The following is a 23112-nucleotide window of genomic DNA, read 5'->3' on the forward strand; positions in this document are numbered from 1 at the left end:
GCGAAACCTACTGCGGTTATGCAGAGTCTATTTATAGTGTGCATGATACCATGTCTGACTATACTGATATTGAGGGTTGCGAATGAAAAACAACTGCCATAAACGTGAGTCAACGATTTTACTGATTTCACAAGGCTTGATTTTTAACGACTTCCTGTGTATAGAGATTAGGACGATAAATCACCCTGTGAGATTGTTTATTATGCGGTTTAGTTTTAATCTTGTGGATTCTTGGGATTGATCGGAAAATTATAACAATTTTAATGATTTATCATAAATTTCGAACTATTTATTTTACTTGGAAATACTTCGGCCGAGTCCACTAGGGATAAGGTGCCTTTCAACGGTACGAAGAATATCACCCAGCTAGGGGAATGGAAAGTAACTATCTTTTCAAAATAGATTCAAGCAATAGTTCGCGCATAAAGTGCACAATAGGAAATATTTCGAAGTAAAGAAATATGCTTCGACTACAGAGTGAAACGTATCCGGACGGATACAAATTGAATTTGGTGGTATTCACCGTATGGTACGTGTTAAAATCACATTTTCCCACACAATAAAATCAAGAAGTGTGTGTAAAACTGCACTACGACATAGTTTAAGTAGTCTCCGTGCATTAGCATATGCATTAACTCAAACCATTATTGCCAATAATCCTCTCGGTCTCCCGGCGTCTGGCCACAGCAGCAGCACATTGTTGCTCAACCTGTGCACCCAGATTCAACGTGCCAGCATGCCGGGTCTTGGCTATTGTCGTACACTGTACAAGAACAATTAACGTTTCCTGGCTGGTTGGCTCGTTCGTACTTTCGAGCAAGTGCAAGCTCAAGCTTCCACTGACGATGACACTGGCACGCTCACTCAGCCCGAAGAAAGTTTAGGTAGGATTATTCAATTATTAAAATTACATTCCCCATCGCCCAGCTCCCGGTGTAGAGCCGCATTACGTCGTTAAGTTTGCATGTGACCTACGGACAGACATTTTCCACGTGCTCCGATTTGTCGGTTACAAGAACAATTGGGTTTTCCGACCGGCGAACGGTGAAAGTTTTTTTTCTTCTTAATCTTGAAATAGCTCCACTACCGGCAAGGGCGACATGTCAGGATGCCCTACCATTGGATCCGGGACCGGGCCGGACACGTACGTACGTACACGAACTTAAAGTTTGAATGTTTAATTCACTCTACTGTGAATGGACCCGCCTGCAAGCCGGTACGAGTTCTTTGGTCCATTACGAAAACGGTAAGGATAATGCACGCGCTTAGCAGATGTTGCTGGTGTAAAGTTGTCCGTATGAAAGTTCAATTGGGAATGATTTGCTTTTCATTCTCGAAACAACGCTGTGCCACGTAATCGTCGGACGGTAGGCGAATACTGTTTTGTTTATCGGGCCACAGCAATCCCTGGTAATTGATAGAATAATGTTTAAAATACAAGGCGATAAGATTAGTGGGAAAGCGCGGATTACATTACGGTGCAGTTTTGGTCCAATGAATGAGGTGTGTGATAAACGTTGGGATTGGGAACAGTCGACCACTCGTATATATACATATGTTGGAGCTCACTTTTGCACACTTCATTCAGTATTGGGGTATACTTGCAACCAATTTAGTGCTGGCATAACAGAAAATCATCCAACTCACGAAATGAGTCTTAGAACACTGTTGCTTATCTCGATCGTAGCCACGGCAGGGCTGGGAGTTTTCGGTGACCCGATTGGAGTGTCTAACCCGTGTGTTGGGGTGCAGGATGGTTACTTTGTGCGCGACGTGAACGACTGCAAGGCCTACCACTACTGTTTCAACGGCACTGCAACGCTCAACAAGTGTCCCGGCGATTTCTACTACAACGAGCTGGAGCAGCTGTGTGACTATCAGGACAAGGTGATGTGCCACGTCTGTCTGGAGAGGACGGGTATACAGATACTGCCACACCCGCAAAACTGCAACCAGTTCATCACCTGCTCGGATGGAGCATCGTACGTTGGGCAGTGTGCGGAAGGACATGCGTTTGATCGAACCACCAAGGTTTGCAATCCGTTGGGACGCGTCAATTGCGAGTTGCGCCACTGCCCAGCGAAGGACAACCCGAACGAGATCGTGTTTCTGCCGGGCGTCGAACGGTGTGACGAGTACTTTATCTGCCGGGAAGGATCAGCCATCCAGACGTTCTGTGCACCGGGGCTGTACTGGGACGGGCTTAACCAGCGTTGTGATGTGAAGGAGAACGTCAGGTGTGCTTTGCAATGAGCCCCGTGGGTAGTGGGTGATCCTCAAATAATAATCCGTAGCAAACCAAAGCTGTCTAGTAGAGTACGACGAGTGAGATGCTTTGTGCACAGTGTTCTCAACAATACATATAAATTAGCAGTAAAGTAGGAGCAGTTGCAGTAGTAGTAGTAGTGGCGGTGAAAAGCTCTGTAAGTTGGAGAAAAATAAATTACTAATGTTGTTTCACGTGAAGTTTGGAATGGTTCTCAACTTCTTTCCCCGTGTCTGCGATTGCTTCTCTTTCCACTTTCCACTTATTGACTTATCGACGCCTCAGATAGTTTCCACACGCCAGGAATGGATATCGAATCTCGTCCAAACTGTCTCCCCGTACGCTGGACTGACTACCTCAGCTGGCTGGTACAAGCAAGTCAAGCAAGCCAGTATTGGCAGGGTATAACTTCTGGAAGTTTAGCGCTCAAGAAGATGATGAAGAAGAGTAGTAGCTCACCGGCCCGAGAAAATCATTGTGAGCAGAGCAGTGGGTGTGCGCACTCCAAGAAAACATATCGCAGTACGGACCAAGAAGAAGCTTTTACCAGGAGATAGCAGGTCACCGAAGTAACTTCAGACTAAGGGTGAACTGTCAGTCAACCAACCAGAGATCCTTTGGCGATGATGTCAGCATTGTAACGAATAACTTAACGATTAGTCAAACAAACTGCTAGAAGCTCTAGTAGCAGAGGATCGCATTACTATTACGTATCCTGGCATTGAGACAACTTGTCGACTCAAGTACAACAAGACACCTGGCCTTATCGACGGAATAGTAGCCAAACAGGAAGCTCATCATATTATTACTGAAGTATGAGGTAGTCAGTATGAGAATCGAGGCCCGGTGGCTAGAATCTTGACACCATCTATCCCATATAAAAGAAGAGCAATAGAGTAGACTATACAGGTATTGCGGTGTTGAATACCGCTAACAAGATTTTCTCCCTAATACTACAAACTCGACTTGTTCTATTCGTTCCTATTCGTCCCTAATCTTTGCTATGCGGCAAATCCTGGAGATTTAAAAAAATCCACACCTCCCCATTCATCTTGGCCACGACCTGAAATTAAGCATGGGGAATCCATTCTCCCCAAGTCCCCCAGTCGAGCATGAGGGATCTCCTTCCCTCAGTAAGTAGACCGCTCCATCAAATTTATAGCTGGCAGCTGTCCCAGCTTTCAGGCATAATAAAGGGGCTTGGAGCGCATGGCGGGATAGGGTTGTTAGCGATGAGTAGCTATGTGGGGTATTTTTTGTGAGCATAGAGGCGAGAAAAGTGGATTTTTCTGTCTAGCTACTATCGAAGTATAGAAATGGTTTTACGAAACGGTCTTAACAGCGCTCTGGAGACTGGGTGGCCCTTTTGGTGTTTGCAAAGATGTAAGATTGTTTGCTCGGGCATTCCAGAATTACAGATCTACTGATGCTACAACAACTATGATAAAACATAATGTTCCTTGGGCGAGGACGGGTGATACTGCAGCCCATCATGAAGTTGATCGACCATCAGCGATCAGAATCAATCTTGACCCCACGATACGTGCCATCAACATGTGGTCTATTTGGTAAGAAGTGACTCCATTGCAGCTACAAGCCGGACCAATCTGCTACCGTTATCGTTTCTATAGACTGTGACTTCCTATGTATTGGTGATACATTGGCTTCCTAGCGAATGTGTTGCATGGAAGTCCTCCAGGACGCTGCCTGGGGTACTGGTTATATACGATTTTTTAAGGCGGTCAAAGAATAGAACCGTTTCCTTCTCATCCTTGTCTCAGGGAGGGGTGTAATCGTTGATCAGCCTAACGGTGAAGAAGCAGGTTGAAGCTGATAATCTCGTAACGGACTCTCGGTAAAATCCTCTTAACTCTTATGTGTGGAAAAACAATGGAGGTGATCTGTACGGTGATCTTCCCATCTTACAGCGAATCGGATGTCAGCAAGCTCCGGTAGCCTGATCGTATCATAAGAATGGCCCGCCGGACTATCCATCCTGTAAAGTGTTTATGAGCCGGTCTCATGGACAAATAAGAAGGCGCGATACGACCAAGCGAAGATGGCGTTGATGCGTCCGCCATAAAGACGAGTCGATTATAAGATTAATCGACGGCGGCGAATAGACCGTGAGCAGTATCAAGGACTCCTACAGAAAGAGAAGAACATGAAGCGGTTGTGGTAGCGCCTAGTAAGTAAGTAGGTATACTTCCTAAGATGGATTGAAGAGATTGTTTTATAATTTTTTCTGAATGTCCCCCTAACGATTGTGTTGCGAACGCGACAACGCTAGAAAAAAAGGAAGGTAACCTTGGGCATAATCAAACCAAATCTTAATTAAAGATGTTGCATTAAAGAAACAATTCTTTCGATAGAATGTTCCCACGCACCGAGAAGCTTTCAGCTTAGGCAGCAAATCAGCGCGGATAAGGCATAAGCAGCGCACGACCAATGTTTACGATACAGCGTGGCGTACGCAACGCCTTTAGCGCGGTGCTAGAGCATCGAGAATGTTTACAGAACAATGCGCGCCTCAACATACGCGTTCAGCGCGATTAACGTTTACATTACAGCATGTGACAAACGGCAAGTGCGTCCAGCCCGATGAATGTTTACATTATGTGAAACGCAAGTGTTCCCGATCAATGAACAAACATTAAAGCATGGGTTTGAACTGGTGGTTTGCGACCACGATAGTGAGTTAAACTTTAGCATAAAGGATACGTAAACACATGCTGGAAAGGAAATAGTTAAACAAGAAAGAATGATATTTCGTCGCGTTCTAAGGTACCCCAAAATTTGTATATAAGAAATCAACTTATTCAATAAAGAGGACACAATTCTTAACCGGCGAACCGAACACTTCGTAAGAGTTTCAGGGTTCTTTTCAGGTACGAGATCCGAAATAATCCTTCCCTCCGGAGAACGGATTCGACCCCTCAGCGGTGTCTACCACTCTGACGGAAATTACTAGGAATCGTGATTGTGAGAACCCTCCAGAAATCTCCCCTTACTCCCCTCCGAAGATCGGATCCGACACCTCAGCGGTGTCTACCACTTCGTCGGAAGCTAGGAGAGAAGCCAGTATCCAGGCGTTGGTCAGCGAAAGGTTCGACCTCGTCCTCCCTACGGAATTCTGGCCGATGGTCTAGTAGTACCTACTGCTCCGTCGGAGGAATTGGAAGAATCGCGACCGCCCCTCCCATCAGGTCCACTTTTGAAAGATTCCCCGGTAATCCGGGAATGAAGCCACTTGTCTAACCTGTGCGAGGTACGTTGCATCCGTGGATTCAACGCCCAAAGTAAGGTGCGCGACTCCTTTTCCGAATCGGCCATACCTTCGCGTGGCCGGCTCACCAACGGGGAAGTGTTACGTCCATTGTTGTTCCCGTAGCAACAACATAATTCTAGGCACCTATTGAAGATGTTGGCCAGTAGGGTCAAAGAATTGAATCCGCGATGTTTTAGGCAGATGATTATCCTATGTATTTCACTTCGTGAGGTCCTGTTAATGACGAAAGCAGGGTCAGAGTGGGAATCGATTTCACCAATACTATTCAGCACAATGTTTTCATGCGGACTGGTCATTGGGTCGCTGATTACCGCGTTGTTTAGACAGGCTTCGAGCATGGTGATGGTTGCGTCAATGTCGTTGATTGTGTTAAGCGGAATTTCGGCTTTCGGATAGTAGCTTCCGTGATGCGTTGAAATCTCGTCCAATCCGCTGCACGATAGTTTAGGCGTTCCTTGCTGGGCTCGGTCCCCGAACCATCGATTTTCACCAGTACAGGCAGGTGATCTGATGAAAGTGAAGGTCATCATACAAAATTGTTCCGTTTCTGTTGGCGATAGTATTGCCCCATTGGCGGTGTCTGGCGTTCAAATCACCGGCGATGATGTGTTGATGTGTCTTTCGTGTAAGCTTTTGCAGATCATTTTTCAGAATCTGAATTGAAGCCGTCACTTCCCCTAGCTTGCTTCGCACAATAAACCGAATAGAAGCGGAACGTTCCTTGTGTAGTGGAGACTTGTATTCCAACAGACTCAACCAGTTTGGTCTGTGCGAGAGGAAGTACACGGAATTTAAGAGACCGATGCACTGCTATTGCTTCACCGCTTCCTAGGCTCGTACAACAGCATGCTCCGGAAGATAGAAGGATTGTGTTGGTTTTGAGTGCGTTTCTGTTAAGGCAAGCAAGGAGATATCCTCGTTTTTGGCGAAATCTTGTGAGAATCTGGTCGTTGATCTTCGAGTTCAGCAGTGCATTGCGTTGTGCGATAACTTCCACCGCAATTAGCACAACGAGAGAGCCTAGCGCAGTTGTTCGAACCATGCCCGAATGATAAACAGTTTTGGCACTGTTGGACTACGCCTCGTCTTGGCGAATAGTGCTCCCACCTGACACTGGTGTAGTTGAGGTACTTGATGGACTGTATCTCGGCAAGGGTCGTGATTCCTTTTTTGAAGAAAACCACAAACAGTTTGGATGGTGTCTTTAAAGCAACGCCAGGATGTAGCTCATGCACTTGCAGGGGCTGAAAGTCGCGTTCCTTCAACATGTTTTCAACGAGCAACTCATTGCCGAAGCGCAGGCCCCTAAGAATAACCCGAAAAGGTTTATCCCCCCGGAAGTCGTGGGTCAAAAACTAAGCGGTTGAAGCTGTCGATAAGGAAAACTGAGCGGTTGAAGCTGTCAGATAAGCGGTTGAAGCTGTCAGATTTGCTAGTGACAGCTTCGTGATCTTTCCGCGTTTCGCAGAATATTCTGGAGCAATTATCTGCCGAGGATGCGTCCAGTTCACCTCGTTGAGTAAGTAGCAGCACAGAGAGAGCTGTATTGCTCTTCGTTTATGTTACGCACCGTATCGGTGGGGGTTTTATTTTTCATTGCGAGAGAAAGTGCTCTCCGCAGTAGTGAGAGCACCATCCATGGTGGTGCTCTTATCAGCTCAATCAGGATCAGCAGCAGGAGTTACCTCGATGTCACCTTTGTTTAAGGAAGCCAGCGTTGCGGCTAGATTACCAGCTGATGCGACACGCTTGCGAACGATCTTGGTGTTGCATTCTTCGTCGAGATTTGCTTTCGGACATGCGGCTCTTTTGCGTTTCTTCATCGTTATCGTCCTGCACACGGAATAACTGTCCGCCAGGCCGCAATTGAATCAGGTTGCCTTTTCACTTTATCCGTATGATGATCCGTAGGGTCCAGCACTTTCCAGGATTGCTGATCTCACTAACACCAATACACTCTGGTATTGTGCCGAGTGTCTCTCGGGACACAAGGAGACCGGTAATGTAAGTGTAAAATAATAAAAAAAACTCAACATCAACATAACATGTGATGTGAAAAACAATTTCATCCTGGAAACAATGCGTTTCCATTTACTTTGCGTCGTTCTTGATAGTGTGAGCGTGCGTGGAGTGTTCTGAATGAATGTTTCAAGCAGGATAGCTCCCAATGTAAAGGCTATTTTCTATGCCCAAAATATTGCCGCTTTGACGAACTGACTGGAAGTTATAGTATAGTACTCGCTGACCCGATTGTTGCATTGTTGCAGGTGCAAGGGGGGTTTGTACTGTTATCAAATTTACATCCACAACGAGGATTATTCGTCGGTGAGCTAGCAAGTAGTTCGAAAACCAGCGCAATGACAGCAAACCGAGCTCTCGAATGAATTGCAACTCAAAAATCAAAAGCTCAGTGCCGCCGGATTTGCTGCTGTTGAGTCAACGCATCACAATGCTGTGATATCCTGCTTTGAACGAATTGTTGCAACACACGAGGATCGGTTGCTGTTGGAAGGTGAATGAATACGAATGGGATCTTATTTTGAGTTTGGTACAGGGCCTATCTTTCCTAAACATTGGTGATATTGTTGAAAAGAAAAGAAAATAATTATGTTTGACTGTTTTTGAGATACATATTTCGCATTCCAAGTGGACACTGCATGCTGTAGCGATAGTTCTTATTACCATGCTCGGGTGTTTGACAAAAGCTCGTTAAATCCAAAAATCTATTCATTAGACAGTGCAGAGCGCTTGAACTGGATTATATCTAAATTTCCTCCATCAGCTAGGAGATAGGGAAAATTGGTTTTAAGCTTTTTTTTGTGCATTTTTGAATATTTTCGATGATTCCGCCTGTTGTTTGTGAGTAATTGTGTATGAACCCATAAACAAATTGTTTACTCCTCCTCCAATACAGATATTCATACAACTTTTAATTAATTCAGTATTTGCTGTTCAATCCAAATCATTTCGGACCTAGCACTAATTAAATTTATGCCAAGTGACAGATTGCTGCTAATAAATTTGTTTGCTCGATTCATGCTTTCATTCTCCATTCCGACGAATGAAACTAATTTACAGTATACTTAGGCTTGCGTATTTGGACTTTTATTTGTGAATGGTATTGCACCACACATTTGCCACGAAGATCACGAAGGAAAAAGAGAAGCACAAGAAGAAGAAACGCTTGAACGAATGGGGTTCCGACGGGTGCAACACATTTCGGGGTGTTTGAAGATGCACACAAATATTCCGTAACGGCTTAAGGGTGAAGTTCGCTCAAGTGACTTATATTCAATCGACTTAACGAAAGTTTTACTTCTCTAACTTGAAGCCATAATACCCACCCGCTCGATACGTGATTAGACAAGGTTTAGGTATGAGAGTTTGCCTGCAAGGGAAACCGTACTCAGCACATCATCCGAGACAAACTATTATTATTAGATATGAACTATTAATAAGGGCACTAGGCCCGAAACATTGAAACTATATTACCAAAATATTGTACACCACCAATGTAACATAATTCTTGCTAAACGAAATACTTAAACTAGCACGCCGAAAAGCCACTTGGGCCCAGAAATATTATAGCATCGGTTCTTCGAATTCTGGGTAGAATCGACAACTTCAAAAAGCTCATTACTATCATGAACCACCAACGAAACCAACGGGCAGAATCGCCGTTCTACATACTACGGCCGGATTACCAACGGGGTTGGGTTCTGGGAATAAAATATGAAAATTATGAAATATAATTATCCTTCCCGTGGTGAACTGATGCGGTACAACCAAACGAGGAAAAGGTTGCTAGTTAGGTGCGGTTAAAGCGGCAAATTGCCTTCACAGTGAGTCCCCCCCCATAATTAGCAGGATGAAGCGGCACTTCATCGATGTACCTGAAAACGAGATAAAATACTGTACTGTAACACTGTTTTGGGCTTTGGCACGACTTTGTACTTTAGATAAATCTTTCGAGGAACGTTAGCATTCACCAATGTTGTGACTGGTGGCCTAGGAGCTAACCAATAAAATAGATATCGATTCCGCGGATAATACCGGGGAACTAGAGCACAGCCAAACAATCAAACAAAGTCCCAATTAACGGTCGTCTAGGGTCTAGGGCCGACCGAAACCAGTGCCACATGTTCACTGCTGCCTTGACTGTGACGCATGTCCTCCGGCGTATTTTGGGGACGATTTGCGATAACGTTCAACTACGTGGAGCGAAATTAACGACTATATTCACCCCTCCCTAGGTGATGTTTCAGCAAAAAAAGGGTTAACATACGTGGTTCTGCGGGGGGTTTTTTGCTTATGGCCGTGTAGAGCAAGAGAAGAAATGCATTGAATGCATATTTGGGACATCTGAGATATTGATAGAGAGCGTTTAATAACGATCAGATCTCGATATGCAATCACAAAATAGCAAGCATCCCTCAGAACACACAAAGCACCAATGTTAGCTTTTAATTTAACCGAATCAAACATTCCATGCAAAGTTCGCTATTCACCGTGCCGAAAGCCAGATTTACTATACATACACAGCGTGAAAAGTAAGTCAGCCTGTGCAGTGCTTTTTGCTAGTAAAACGCAGCTTTCTTTGTAAACCCAATTTGCTACCCATGCGGCCACGTGACCTTCACATCTTCAAGCACTATGTTTTCAGGGCGGCCATTCAAACTTGCCATGCCTTGCTCCCCCTTCGCCCAGCGGCATCCCCGTTGATGGAATGGCAACAAACAGCAAAGAATCATGGCCGCTCACACACACACACACACACACACACACACACACACACACACACAGGCCACCCTTCGTGCCAAACCGTGCGTAAGCTCCCGTATATATATAGCCAAACAAGTCATTCATTTGGAATACGAAAGAGTTATTATGGTTAGGTGGCTTTCCCGCCTCAAGAGTGCATTGTTCGGCACCGCACTATACTCGCTTTAAGCAGCATGACACCCACTTTTTTTTTTGATTGGGAAGGACGCTTGTGGCAAGGCTTCCGGCGGATGGACTACTAACGCGCCGAGCATGAACTTGCGAAGCGTAAAAACACATAAAATACAATAACAACCATATGTTGTCGCTATCCTTTCGCTGCATCTCGGTTTCAGTTTTTACCTCCTGCTCGACGCGGGGGCCTCCTTTTCGGGTTGGGCGATTAAGGGATAGTAGTGGGGGTGCGGGTTGATCTTACTTGTCGATGTTCGAGAAAGACGTCAACAAAAACAAACTCCCCTGCCTTGGAGGTGGTGAGTCGGCGCTCTGTTCCGTTCCAGTTCCGGAAGTAGGGGAAAGTCAAGATGCGAGTGCCGACTGTCGGTTGATGTGCCGTGTCGGTTCGTGCATCAGTAGGCAACCGTCCCTTCACGGCGTCGTTACACGTCGTGTAGCGCAGCACGTGGTGATTTTCGGATTTGAATTGCTGGCTTAGCAGCAGCGAGGCGAATAAGAGCCAACATGTGGTTTTTTGGTGGCGCTAAAGTAACATCCAACCGTGATGAATGCCTAATCGGTAACGCTGGCGCTTTTCTTTTTCATGCCACGGCAGGCCGTATGGGTTCTCGTTTGACTAATCCTTGAAACATCCTTGGCAAACGGCATGGCACGTGAGCTACTACGGCAACATTAACGTAGCCGGAGTGACATTACCGACGGAAGCTTGAGTGTGTGTGTGTTTGTGTGCCGTTTTTCAGCCCGCCATTACTGTACGAAGGGCTGGAAAAATGTAGGCGATAAACGAAAACAGGGACGCCACCGAACGGCTGGCGGAATGGCATCAACATCCTGCGTATACTTCATCACATTGCTAGCGTTTGATGCTGCTCCGGTCGGGCGTCCCTTATCGCGGATTTCGCTTATCGTCCACCACCACCCTTTTCGCTTCCCTCGGGCCATTTTAATGCATTTCGTCTTGAGACGTAAAGACACCGGAGAGCTTAATCTGTGACCACATTGTCATTGCGGGAGTATGCTGATCCCCGCGCGGAACACGGGACACGATGACTGCGATTAGGGTAAGGGCTTTAATCAGTTGGCTTGCGGCTCGCGTGACCAGCAGCTCCACGGCGCCACGGCGTTTCAGAACGTTCGACAGGATAAAGAACAAAACAAGAAACAGGGGGAAAATAGGGATGCCACAGCTCTCGAGGCGCTTGAACATTGGATGTGGAATATGTATATCTATTTTTGAAAAAGACATTGCACGCGGGTCGTCGTTTTGTTTCTCAGCCGTTGGCAGTCTGTTAAGCGGATTGCGAAACACAGTTAAGTAAAAAATAATGATTGACTTGGACGTTTCTTTCGCATGCCGGTTTCACTCGGGCCGAATGCTTTGGAAACCATTTGGTGTCTTTTAAGGAACGAACGAGGATGAACGACAGACAGGTGGCACTGACAGTCTAGCAAGTGGCAGACTGGAAGGAGCATGCTGGCGAACTTTAAAGAACACATCCAACACAACGGCACGATGAGATGGTAATACGGAGAGGCGAGTTCCGGATAGGGTTTGTATTGGAGCTTTTAGCGCTTAAAGCCATCCTGGCGATGTGTGTTCCAGGCTAGGGCAATTCGATCTCAAAACACTCAAGTTTCTTCGGTAATACGTACACCACACACAATATCCACTAACTTTTGTGTCGATATTAAACGTTTGATAGCGTTTTAGCGTTAAACGAGTTTTTTGTTTTTGCTGCTGCTGCATACCTAAAATCCTATCGCACGCAGCAAGATTTGGCCAGAGAGCGAGAACCTATCGCCGCATTCCGTTCCGCTTGACAGCACCTACGAACGATGCTTTGGTCAACTTTGCAGCTAGATCAAAGCATAAAAAGCAAGCGCAAGAACCGCACTAGTAAAAGCCAAGCTCTTGCGGCAATAGGTAAAATTATTCGCGGAGTAATGGATAAACTTTGGGCCGCCGGGTTCGCACTGCTGTGCAAGTAAACTGTGGCCTGTACCGGGGGACGCACGGGGATGCTCCCGGCTATTGGATTCCATTGCCATTGCTGCTCGCTCCTCGCTCGGTAACCGTTGGGTTCGAACCAACGACATCAAATAGACGACACGTGCCCGTGTGGGCAAAACAAACCCAAACAAAAAAAAAAAAAAAAAAAAAAACACGCACCGGGCCAACTTTGGAGCAAAATGTTTTGAGTTTTACATTATCCAGGCAAAGTCGAAGTTCCCTTGGTTTGACATTGTTCCTGGCGGTATCATTTTCTTCGGCTGGCGGAGGCCACCAAAGCCATCGCTACATGGGGCAGCAGCAGTAGTAGTCAAAGCAAATCAGGCAATAAAATGTGGAGCGAGTCAAATCTTGCCATGCGAGCCTCCGAAACACGACGGCTCCGGTCGGCCGCTGACATGTGGAAGTCTCAGTCAGATCAAAGCGTTTCGTTGAATGAGCAGGGAGGGATCCACACCGTTTTTCGATACTACGCTGGATCCGCTTGCCGAAATGGAATCGAAATGGACCCATCCGAATTTGTTTGTGCGCCTCGGAACAAAAATGCCACGGTACACACACACACACAGCATCAAATCAAATAATGTAAAATCTCGAACCATGCGAGAAGCTTTCACCGGATGGATGGCCAGTCTTAGCTTGGGGAAAACAGGATCCACGCTCACGGTCCCGTAATCCCGGACCAAGCTCGGAAGGACAAAAACGATTGGATTGGTACACGGTTCATTCGCCGTAAAGTGAACGCCCGCGGGGCACTGGACACGGAGCGTAAGCGCGTATCGTTGGAGAATATTAAAACATCATACAACCGATATTAAGCTTTTTGCTGGACTGGAAACCTCTTACGTTGCTTTCGGCGGAACCGTGAACCGTGTCGATCGGATCGCAAAGCGTTGTAACTGTAGTTTATAGGATAATATTATGGTCAGCGTTCTCATAGTTCTTTCCCGTGTCCAGTGGCTATCGTTGGGTTGGATAGGTCAGGAGCGAATGACTTTTAGCCTACTGGGATTGCTTAGCTTGGTAGACTCCCTGGTACATACATAAAATCGATAGGTGAAGGAATTAGTATGCACCAAAGAAACTGTTGTTTTGGGCCGCATGAAATCTATCAAGTCCATTAAAATATTTTCCGTACTCGAAGCAAATGGTTTTTGCGTCAACATTTTCGTACTTCATGCAAATCCTCATTAGTACCACCGCCAGTAATGTTTCAAATTTAGAGCTAAAGTGAGGCTTTGCTGTGGTACTTAACCCAGTCACCGACAACCAGAAAAATTTCAGGCGTACCAGGGTTCCTAGGTAGCTTATAAAATTTTGTTACTTTCTCGGATTCCGGTGCAATTTTTGATGATAAACGTTTAGTTAGCTTTCCCGCTTTCCATCGATATGAATATGTCGCCTCAAGTTTTCAACAACATGGAAAACCTTACTTACTTATCAGGCGCTACAACCGCTTTGCGGTCTTGGCCTGCTGCAACAATCCTTGTATACCGCTCACGGTTTAGCGCCGTCGTCTGCCAATCCGTTATCCCGGCCGTTCTGGCGGACGCATCAACGCCATCACTCCTGTCTCAATTTGGGCCTACCACGCCTCCTCTGTCCTTGTGGACGGCCTAAAAGGACTTTACGGGCTGGGTCGTCCGGTGTCATTCTCATGACGTGACCAGCCCACCGGAGCCTGGCGAGTCTAATGCGCTGCACGATGGTAAGATTGTCGTAGAGCTCGTCATTGTAGCGGCTCTCCCATTGTCCTTCCACACATACGAGGCCAAAAATCCTTCTGAGCATTTTGCTCTCGAACGCGGTTAAGAGGGCTTCGTCAGTTTTGGACATGAAACATGAAAAACCAGGAAATTTAATGTTTTATGTACTTAATATAATTTTCACCAATTCCCACAACTACATAAACACCACGAGTCTAACGTAAGTTTTTCTCAATTTTGTTACCAGTGCCAGTACTATATGTACGCTATATAAATCATCAATTTTTACAAATGAAAATAAGAATCGAATGTATATTTGAAGATAATGTGTTATACTACTTCGTGCTGTATGTTATAATGAAGAGCGCGATATCCTGTAACGGTATTTATTCAAACTAAAACTTCATACATACAAGCGAGATACAACACATATAACAGACAAACATTAAGAGTGGAAGGAAAAAAGGTAAGGTACTAAACTACAATACCATTCGCTCGGCAGAACTCTAAAATAGTCCTCATGTAGGCATCATCCCTGTCCCTCAGCAGATCTCGAATTGGAACGCTGGGCGTTCTTCCGATGTCTCGAACTGCGTTCAATAAGGTCGTACTGCATCGTACTCCAGACAAAACCATAGAATATGCTCTACGTCATGGTATCCGAGGCCACAGCCACATGTTTTGGAGTCGACCCGTCCCGTGTACGCTGAAGATGCGCACCCAATGCGAAATGATTAGATCTAAGCCTAAACTTCATTCGAATGAACGCACGATCTCCTGAGATGCCTTGGAACCAGGGCTTCAAGCAAACTTGGGGAGTGATCGAATATAAAAACCTTCCAAGCTCATCCGTCTCCCACATACTCTGCCACCGAGTGCCATGCAGAGAGATTGTGGGGCACGCATGTGCTCGTGAGGCAGGATCAGCCTATCCAATAGAGACCCTTCCGAAGCGCCCTTTTTGGCCAATTGATCTGCACTTTCATTGCCTAGAATACCGTAATGAGCGGGCAACCAAACAAGAGATATTCGGAAAGATTTTTCAAACAAGGAGCTTAAGACCTTTAAAAATTCTTTCATAAAGTAGTCTGGGCTCTTGATTGCCTTCACAGACTTTAGTGCTTCGACAGCGCTTCTACTGTCGGAGAAGATGAAATATTCGTCTGGAGGACAAGCACTTATGATCAATAAGGCGTAAAAGATTGCGACGAGCTCCGCTATATAGATTGAGCATGGTCGGCGTAGTTGAAAGCATGCTTCGGAATCGATACGCCAAAACAGATGCCCTGCTCTGAGGAGGATCCGTCTGTATAAAATTGGTTTCGGTTCAAATGGCCATACTTTTCCACAAAAATTCTGGGAATTGTAGTCCTACGAAGACTATCAAAGATAGACTTTGTACCCTGTTTTAAAGAGGTATCTACCATAAAACGAGAACTGCAGGACGATTGGCAGCTGGCACGATTTACATTTTCTGGACTGCTGATATCATGATCATCATCATCATCATGAGATGTGCTCATGAATTTTGCATTTTGATCCTGTCTCATGCAGTGTGTTGAAGTTCTCGATTATCGATGGGTTGGAGACAGTAGAGCGTATGAGAAGGCTCTCATAGTAGCTCGAGAGTAGCTCTAAACGTAGCGCTAGCGGCATCAATCCACACATCACCTCGAGCGACTTCTTATGTATTGAAATATTGTTTTATAAATTTCGCGACATAGACTTGTAATATAAAGCTCTTGTAACTATTACTAGCCTTGTTTTGTCAAAATTGTTGAAAGTAGTAAAATATTTTTTTTCTTTTCCCATGTTAGGAGAAAATAGCCGGCCATCTTACAATAATGTTAATTTGAAAGCAACTTCGAGTTATAAAAACATATGTATTTTATTAGAAAGAAAATAAGCTAATTTCATTCAAGCTTTCATTAGAACATTGCATCGCTGTTAGATTACACATTATACAGTGATAAGCCTTCAAAGTTGTTGGTTACCCAGGTAACCCGGTTGCCTGGAGCAGGAGTATTCGAAAAAAAAAGTGCTGAAAACAGGATAAACCGACTCAGATATATATCATATAGCTAGAAGCGGATATATAAGCAATTAAAATCGCTTTGGCTATCCGGGTAGCCGGTTGCCCGAAATAGGGTTAAGAAAAGGAAACATCCCTTTACAAATTGGATTCCCTACCGTCCGCCGCTAGTCATGCTTGATTTAATCTTATTCATAATGCCTGTAAGCCAAACAAAATCCAAACTAGCTTGCGGCTTACACCAAACTTTACGATAACTTTGTCCACGACAACAGGACATTCCTACTTTACCGCCTCAACAGGAACACTAATGCAGATATGTTTCTTTTAAGATATCTTTCTTAGCGTAAGAATAATTGGTTACCAGTCGCTGAAGACAGCCAGGCCGATATGGACCGTTCTCAAGCATCCCAGAGGTGCCTGCTTCAATGTTAACTGTCGTGGAAGGACATATGCCCCTAACCGCTTAGATTGCGCCTTACAGCACCAGCCGAAACACGAAAGCAGGACGGTGTGGTTTACTGTGTCGTTCGATGTAGGACAGGATGTTGTAGTTTTTTTTACGTTTTGCATTTCCACATGAGTAATGTAGGTCGACTATCTGGGGCTGCCTGTGCGGTTGGCACAAATATTCGATGTTTGTATTGGCACCGGTACTTTTCCTCCCCAGACGTAAAGGCTTGATCTCTTGGAAAAAGTTTCCTGGCCAGTTGCAGCGAAGATGTAGCCACATGGGCAGCGACGTATATTAAAAGCATTCGGTGTCTGCTTTATGTGATCTTTTTAAAGGCTTTTAAATTGCATCTTGAACAATGTGGAAGGACACCGAAGATGTAGTATGTATAGCGAGGTGGTGGAAGCGAATCGTAATGAAATGTGAAAGGAGATCTCCTAGGAGGTCGTTAGGCCAGGAAAGAAGAAGATACACATTGTGAAACAAACTAATAAACTGGTGTTTCAAAGCTGACTGAGCTTTTATATCTCTACTCTGGTCGGGGTTCACTTTAAGAATTATTTACACATATTTATCCAGGAAAATGTGTTTTTTTTTTACTGATACTAAAAACTTTTCTAATCCCATCTTGGCGATGATTACCTTTTAGCAAATAGTTCGATCCTCTCCAACAAATGACTTAAATCTGTAAAGTTAGCCGAGAAACAACATTTTTATTGTTTATTCCTCAATTTGATCACCGTAAATAGGTTAACCAAATTCAAATAATATGCAACTAGCTCCGAAAATAAATTGACTCATACTAACTAACCTCCTTTCAATTTGTTCACGGGATCGTTTCTAATTTCGTTATCTTAATTTTTGTTCTTCTATATTAGTAAAGTAGTTATTATTGAATTTAATTAACACCAAAAAGGATGTTTTGCATAAAAGTATTTAAATTATTGTTGTGCTGTTTAAATTCATTATCGTATACGCTGTGTCTGACTGGAAATATTCAGAAATATAGCATACAATAATTGTTGAAGAAATTCTATTGCTAAACATAGCGGTTAGTGATCCGTAACACAAAACTGCCCGCACGTTTAATGTAGTTGGCCTGCCGTAGATGGATGACTCAGGAACAGCACAGCAGCAATAAATGTCAGTAAGACACGGCAAACCACATCACATCAGCCGTCTATGACTATAAATATGGAATCGATTGCGGGAGTCCGGTAGATCCAATATTCGGCTATTTAAATTGTGTAAAGACACCGGATGGTTAGCAGCGCCCCTCTTTCTAACCTGATTGACACAAGTTAAGAAATCAGGATACGTGAGGATCAAAGGACCCGTCCAAGACCACCTCCTGGAACGCAGGACTGTGACTATCCATCCGGCTGCGGGTAAAATCAAGTCAGAAATGACAGGCCAGGAAACTTTGGTCGAGGTTGTAGTGCCAAGAAGATGATACAGTTTAGAGTTTTTTGTTTTTATCTTGAAAATATCGTATTTAAAGTAATCTACAAGAAATGACCTTTCTTGAGAATTCTCAGTTTCAAACTATTATAGCTTATGAGTAAGTACGCCACATGAATATTAAAGATTTTCCTAAGCATTACGGCTGCGGGTATTAATTATGGAAGGAATCCTTAAATTCATCCAACGTTTTTCTGCGTATAGCATTAACCATTTGATGAGGCTGGAGGTGTAATAGAAGTTGGGTGTGAGGTGGATGGAATGCTGACAGGAACGCGACTTAGGAATGCGGTTGCTAATTGGTTCGCTGCTCTAGCTGTAGATCTTAAAGGTTGGCCACGATGCAGAAATGACTGGGCTGCCGATTTCGATGATAAGCGGCCTGATGGTGAAGCAAATACATTTGGGTTTTGGGTCTGCTTCCAATGCACAGTATTACAACTTTGTAGGGATATCACTGAGTATTAAAAAATAAAACATAATGTCCTACTCAACGTTCATGAGTGCCCGGGTTTTAGTATGCCATCATCAACGCTCTCGTCCATGTTCTAATCGAACCTGGAACGCTAGATTTCCCGCAGCGAAATCAAGCGCGAGCATAAACTTATTTAATGAAAGGAACGCCGCTTGCCATCCCGAGCCCGATAACACCGGAGCCGACGACAGTACAAAAGCACTCCAAACATTCCGATGACGCTTGAGAGCTCGGGATCAGGAAGCGGAAACGCTGTCACGAAGGTGTGGCACCCAGTTCCGTCAGCTCAGCTCACTAGTCACTGGCATCAAATATTCAATTGATAGTCGCACGGGTCGCACAATCATTCCATTTACGTTTGCCTTTTGTGTGTCGGATCGGTGGGTTCGGTGCACGAGTTTGTAAATCAAAGTAATTTCAATGGAATGAGGGATGATGGCGTGCTGAAAAGCGTGTATTATCAGCGGAAAGCGTGCGTTGATATGCTTGAATGCAGTGAAAATTGTATGAGCAATCAACGGTGGATCGCAAGGAAAGGACGCGAATGGTACCCGATCGGAAGTTGCTGACATTTTCTAGCGCGTGTCAAGTTGTACAGGATTCCGGTTTCGATTTTGATGATTTGCGGCACGGGAAAGGTATCGATTAGCGGTAACATTCAAAAGGTTTAGCTTCGAAAGGAGACTACTTTCGGTGGATTATATTTTAGCAGGAACAAAATTTCTCTCAAATCACTACATTCAATGGCAAAGTTTTCGAGCGGCAATCCCTGAGGCGTTCAAACAATGAACGCCGTTACAGTTGTACCTACTTCGCTTTCGAGCGATTAAACATCGCCGACGGAATCGTACAGTTGAGTCTCGAACCACAGCTGAAGGATGTGGTTAGTGAAGTGAAAATAACCTTATATCGGCCCTAAAAAGTGACCTAGAGACGTTACCGAGCTCTCGGTGATGTGTTTTCCGTGCCACACCACTGGGGTGAAGTAGGTTTTATCACTCATCATAAAGTTCGAGCGCCGTGGTTTACAGACCCAGTGCAACAGGCATGTTAGCTAAGGTTGGCGTTATGGCAAATACACAGATTGGCGTACCGAAAATCCACGTAGCGTCATAGGTAGCCGGCACGTGTGCCGGATGTGAACGATTGTACCGGAAGGGGGGTGGGGGGGGCAACAACGGATGACGCGAGGTGCTGGAAAGCGCTCGAATCACAGGTGGATATGCAAATACCGCTAAGCTCCGATCGGCCGACAGACCGGGTATAAATAGCTGCAGTAGTAGAAATTCCATTTATGTAACGTGCAGTGTGCATGCTTCCCATTGGATCGATTGGTTGTACCAATTTGCCTGCTGCTGAGCCACCTACCGCTCCAGTTCTACGCAAAACCGTGGGGGAAAACATTTGAATGTTTTGCTTCCGACTACGCCACTGACGCGCGGCACTATGCTTCAACATTGTAGGGGAGCGTTCACACAAACAACTACCAACTCGAGATGGTTCGATCCTATCAACGGCGGGCAGAGTTAAATATTGCTACAAATTAACAGGCAGTTATGCAATATTTGTACATCCACCGATTAATATTCAATAACACCGCTTGGACTGCCGGCACGGTGCGAAAGAAAGCCACCGCCGCCACTAGCAAGGGCAACCGTACCGACGACGGCGCCACACACGATCAAAAACTCTTCTGCGCCGTTCTGGAATTAATTTGCACCGATAAGCAAACCCCTTTGCCTGCTTGGGTCGGGAGTGCACTCGAGTGCGGGACTTTTCCTTCAAAAGATACTACTTTACGAGTGCAACGGAGCGATCGCGCTTCAGTAAGCGCTCGGCAGCGTTGCCATTTTGTGTGCGATTCAGATGCGTGTGTGAGATCTGGCGCCGTGCACCAGAACGGTCGGACAACGCAGTCGAAAGAGAAAGTAGTCCGTGCAGACTGGACGGACGGTTGCAGCGCCCTACAGCAAACAACACGTCTTCAATGTCAATGGCAACTACCACTCGCGTACTTGAACCTGGCAATGCGCAAGGATTGTAGATCGGAGCGAGTCATCGATCTCGGCTGAGGTTACAATCCCTTTCAATTACATCGCGCTGGTTCGGCAGGACCTTGGGCTTTGGTTGACTTGGGCTGCCGATTCGAGCGTGGCATCGGCCGGGTCGCGTGGCAGGATAAAACGCATAAAGCCAGGGGCGATCGTCGGTTCGCGGTTTAGTGTGGCGTTCGCAGTGGATCAATATCGATCGCAGTCGAGCAGCCGTTTCGGGGCAGTGCAGTGCAGAGCAAGTGCAAGTGCCAAATCAATCGTACGAGAGCGCAATCCATCCCAGAGGTGTCGGAACAGTGCAAAATGGCGGCACAGTCGGGATGCTACGAATCCGTGACGGATTTCTATGCCAATACGGACGTTTTTCTTACCGGTGGAACGGGGTTCCTGGGGAAGGTTTTGCTCGAGAAGCTGCTTCGCTCCTGTCCAGATATCGGGCGCATCTTTGTGCTGATGCGTAACAAGCGTGGCAAATCGATCGAAACACGCGTCGCCGAACTCGTCAGTTGTCCTGTGAGTGTGCGGGAAGTTGCCATGCGTTCTGTGATTTGTGTTTACTAATTTATGGGTTCCATCCGTTCTTTCCAATCCTTGCACGCGTACGCACGCACCCACAGCTGTTTGATCGGCTAAGGGAGGAGAATAAAGGCGCCTTGAATAAGGTGATCCCCATCTTCGGTGACATCACACAGCTGCGCCTGGGCATGTACGAGGAAGACATCCAGAGGCTGAGCAATGTGTCGGTGGCGTTTCATTTGGCCGCCAGCGTTAGGTTCGACGATCCGCTAAGAGATGCCATCAAAACGAACATCTGCTCGACGCAGGAGCTGTTCGAGATGCTCAAAACGACAACCACCAAGCTGCGGGCCGTTGTGCACGTTTCGACCGCGTACAGCAATCCGGAAAATCGTCACGTCGAGGAAAAGGTATCCAAAACCACCGCACAGCATCTATTTCGCCAGCCATTTACACTCACATGCGCGTCCGTGCATTATTGCCCGTTTCTGTGTCGGTTTAGCTCTACCCACCGAAGTACGATTGGAAGAAGCTCGTGCAAGCCGTCGATCGCTACGAACCGGAAACGCTGGACGCACTGATGCAAAAGTAAGCCACCAGAAGCGGCATTTGACACGATCCACCGTACTCATCCTTGCTTCGCTTTGATCAACTTGCCCCTTCCTCTGCAGACTTTCACACAACTCACCAAACACGTACACATACACCAAAGGGCTGGCGGAACAGGTATGTAACGATTACAGTAACGAGCTGCCGCTGGCCATCGTGCGTCCTTCGGTCGTGCTGTTTACCATTCAGGAACCGATGAGCGGATGGGTGGACAATTTTAACGGGCCCACGGGAATGCTGGTCAGTGCCGGGCTGGGCATCACGAGGACGGCCTACCTCCGGCCGAGAAATCGAATCAACATCATCCCGGTGGACGTTGTCGTGAAGACCATCATCCTGGCCGCCTGGAAACGGGGCACCATCGAACGTACCTATGGGCCGAGCCATCTGCCCATCTACAACAGTGCCGTGACGTACGAGCAGTCCTTGGAATACCAGGAAATGTTGGATCGCGGCAAGGAATACCTTTATGCGGTACCCTTCAGTCGCATGCTCTGGGTGCCTCGGGGATATCCAACGGATTGGAAAGCTTTGTACTACTTCAAGGTAAGGGCGACGGCGAGCGAACGAAGAAGCGTTCAAGCAACTGTCTGCCGTCTTGTTCTCGTTGCAGCTAATTTTCACCATGCTTCTACCATCTTTTCTGTTGGATCTGCTCATCAGAATGTTTGGACACAAACCATTGTGAGTTTTAAAAAATCACTCTCCACAGAACAAAAGACCTTTACCAGCTCCCTTTTCGTGCAATTCTCTTTCGTGCAATAGTTTAATGAAATTACAATCCAGAATTTATGGTTCCGAAATGTCGCTGCGTTACTTCGTCAGGCATGAGTGGGAATTCGAAACAAAGCGGACAGACAATTTGGCCGAGCTGCTAGACGAGAAGGATCGGTAAGTGCACTCGGACAAATTGTGCGACAAAGCGTTCCCGCTGTTGCGTTTGCCATTAAAATTTCATTGACATCGACACTGGCTTTCATCGACAGGAGCACCTTCGGATGGTACATGCCACGGTCACTGACGGGCAAATATCTCGAGAACGCGTACCTCACCATCAGACGCTACCTGATGAAGGATCCGGACGAGACGATTCCGTACGCCAAACGAAAGCTAGCACGTATGGTACTCGCCGATCGTATCATTCAGATTATCGCTTGCTGCTTAACGCTGGTGGCCGTTTGTAGGACAATGTTTGCTGGAAGTTTGTAGTGCTGCAATAAACATTACGAGTTGTTCCGGTTTTCGTTGCAATTTTGGAGCCTAATTTTATTCCCGAATGC

The 23112-nt window shown here is 45.8% G+C and overlaps 2 protein-coding genes across 2 annotated transcripts; both read left to right on the forward strand.

The window, feature by feature from the left end:
* The first annotated feature begins 1568 nt into the window (after window positions 1-1568).
* On the forward strand, window positions 1569-2466 carry LOC118512339 (peritrophin-44-like). Its single transcript, XM_036056626.1, has one exon. It carries the CDS (start codon window positions 1651-1653, stop codon window positions 2251-2253), a length of 603 nt encoding a protein of 200 aa, XP_035912519.1. The 5' UTR covers window positions 1569-1650; the 3' UTR covers window positions 2254-2466.
* A 17959-nt stretch (window positions 2467-20425) lies between these two features.
* Window positions 20426-23090, forward strand: LOC118512343 (putative fatty acyl-CoA reductase CG5065). Its single transcript, XM_036056629.1, has 7 exons — window positions 20426-21220; window positions 21325-21633; window positions 21726-21811; window positions 21895-22378; window positions 22446-22516; window positions 22598-22723; window positions 22819-23090. Exons 1-7 carry the CDS (start codon window positions 21011-21013, stop codon window positions 23039-23041), a joined length of 1509 nt encoding a protein of 502 aa, XP_035912522.1. The 5' UTR covers window positions 20426-21010; the 3' UTR covers window positions 23042-23090.
* Window positions 23091-23112: the final 22 nt, after the last annotated feature.

Source organism: Anopheles stephensi, chromosome 3, assembly GCF_013141755.1.
Source record: "Anopheles stephensi strain Indian chromosome 3, UCI_ANSTEP_V1.0, whole genome shotgun sequence".
Classification (NCBI taxonomy): Eukaryota; Metazoa; Arthropoda; class Insecta; order Diptera; family Culicidae; genus Anopheles; species Anopheles stephensi.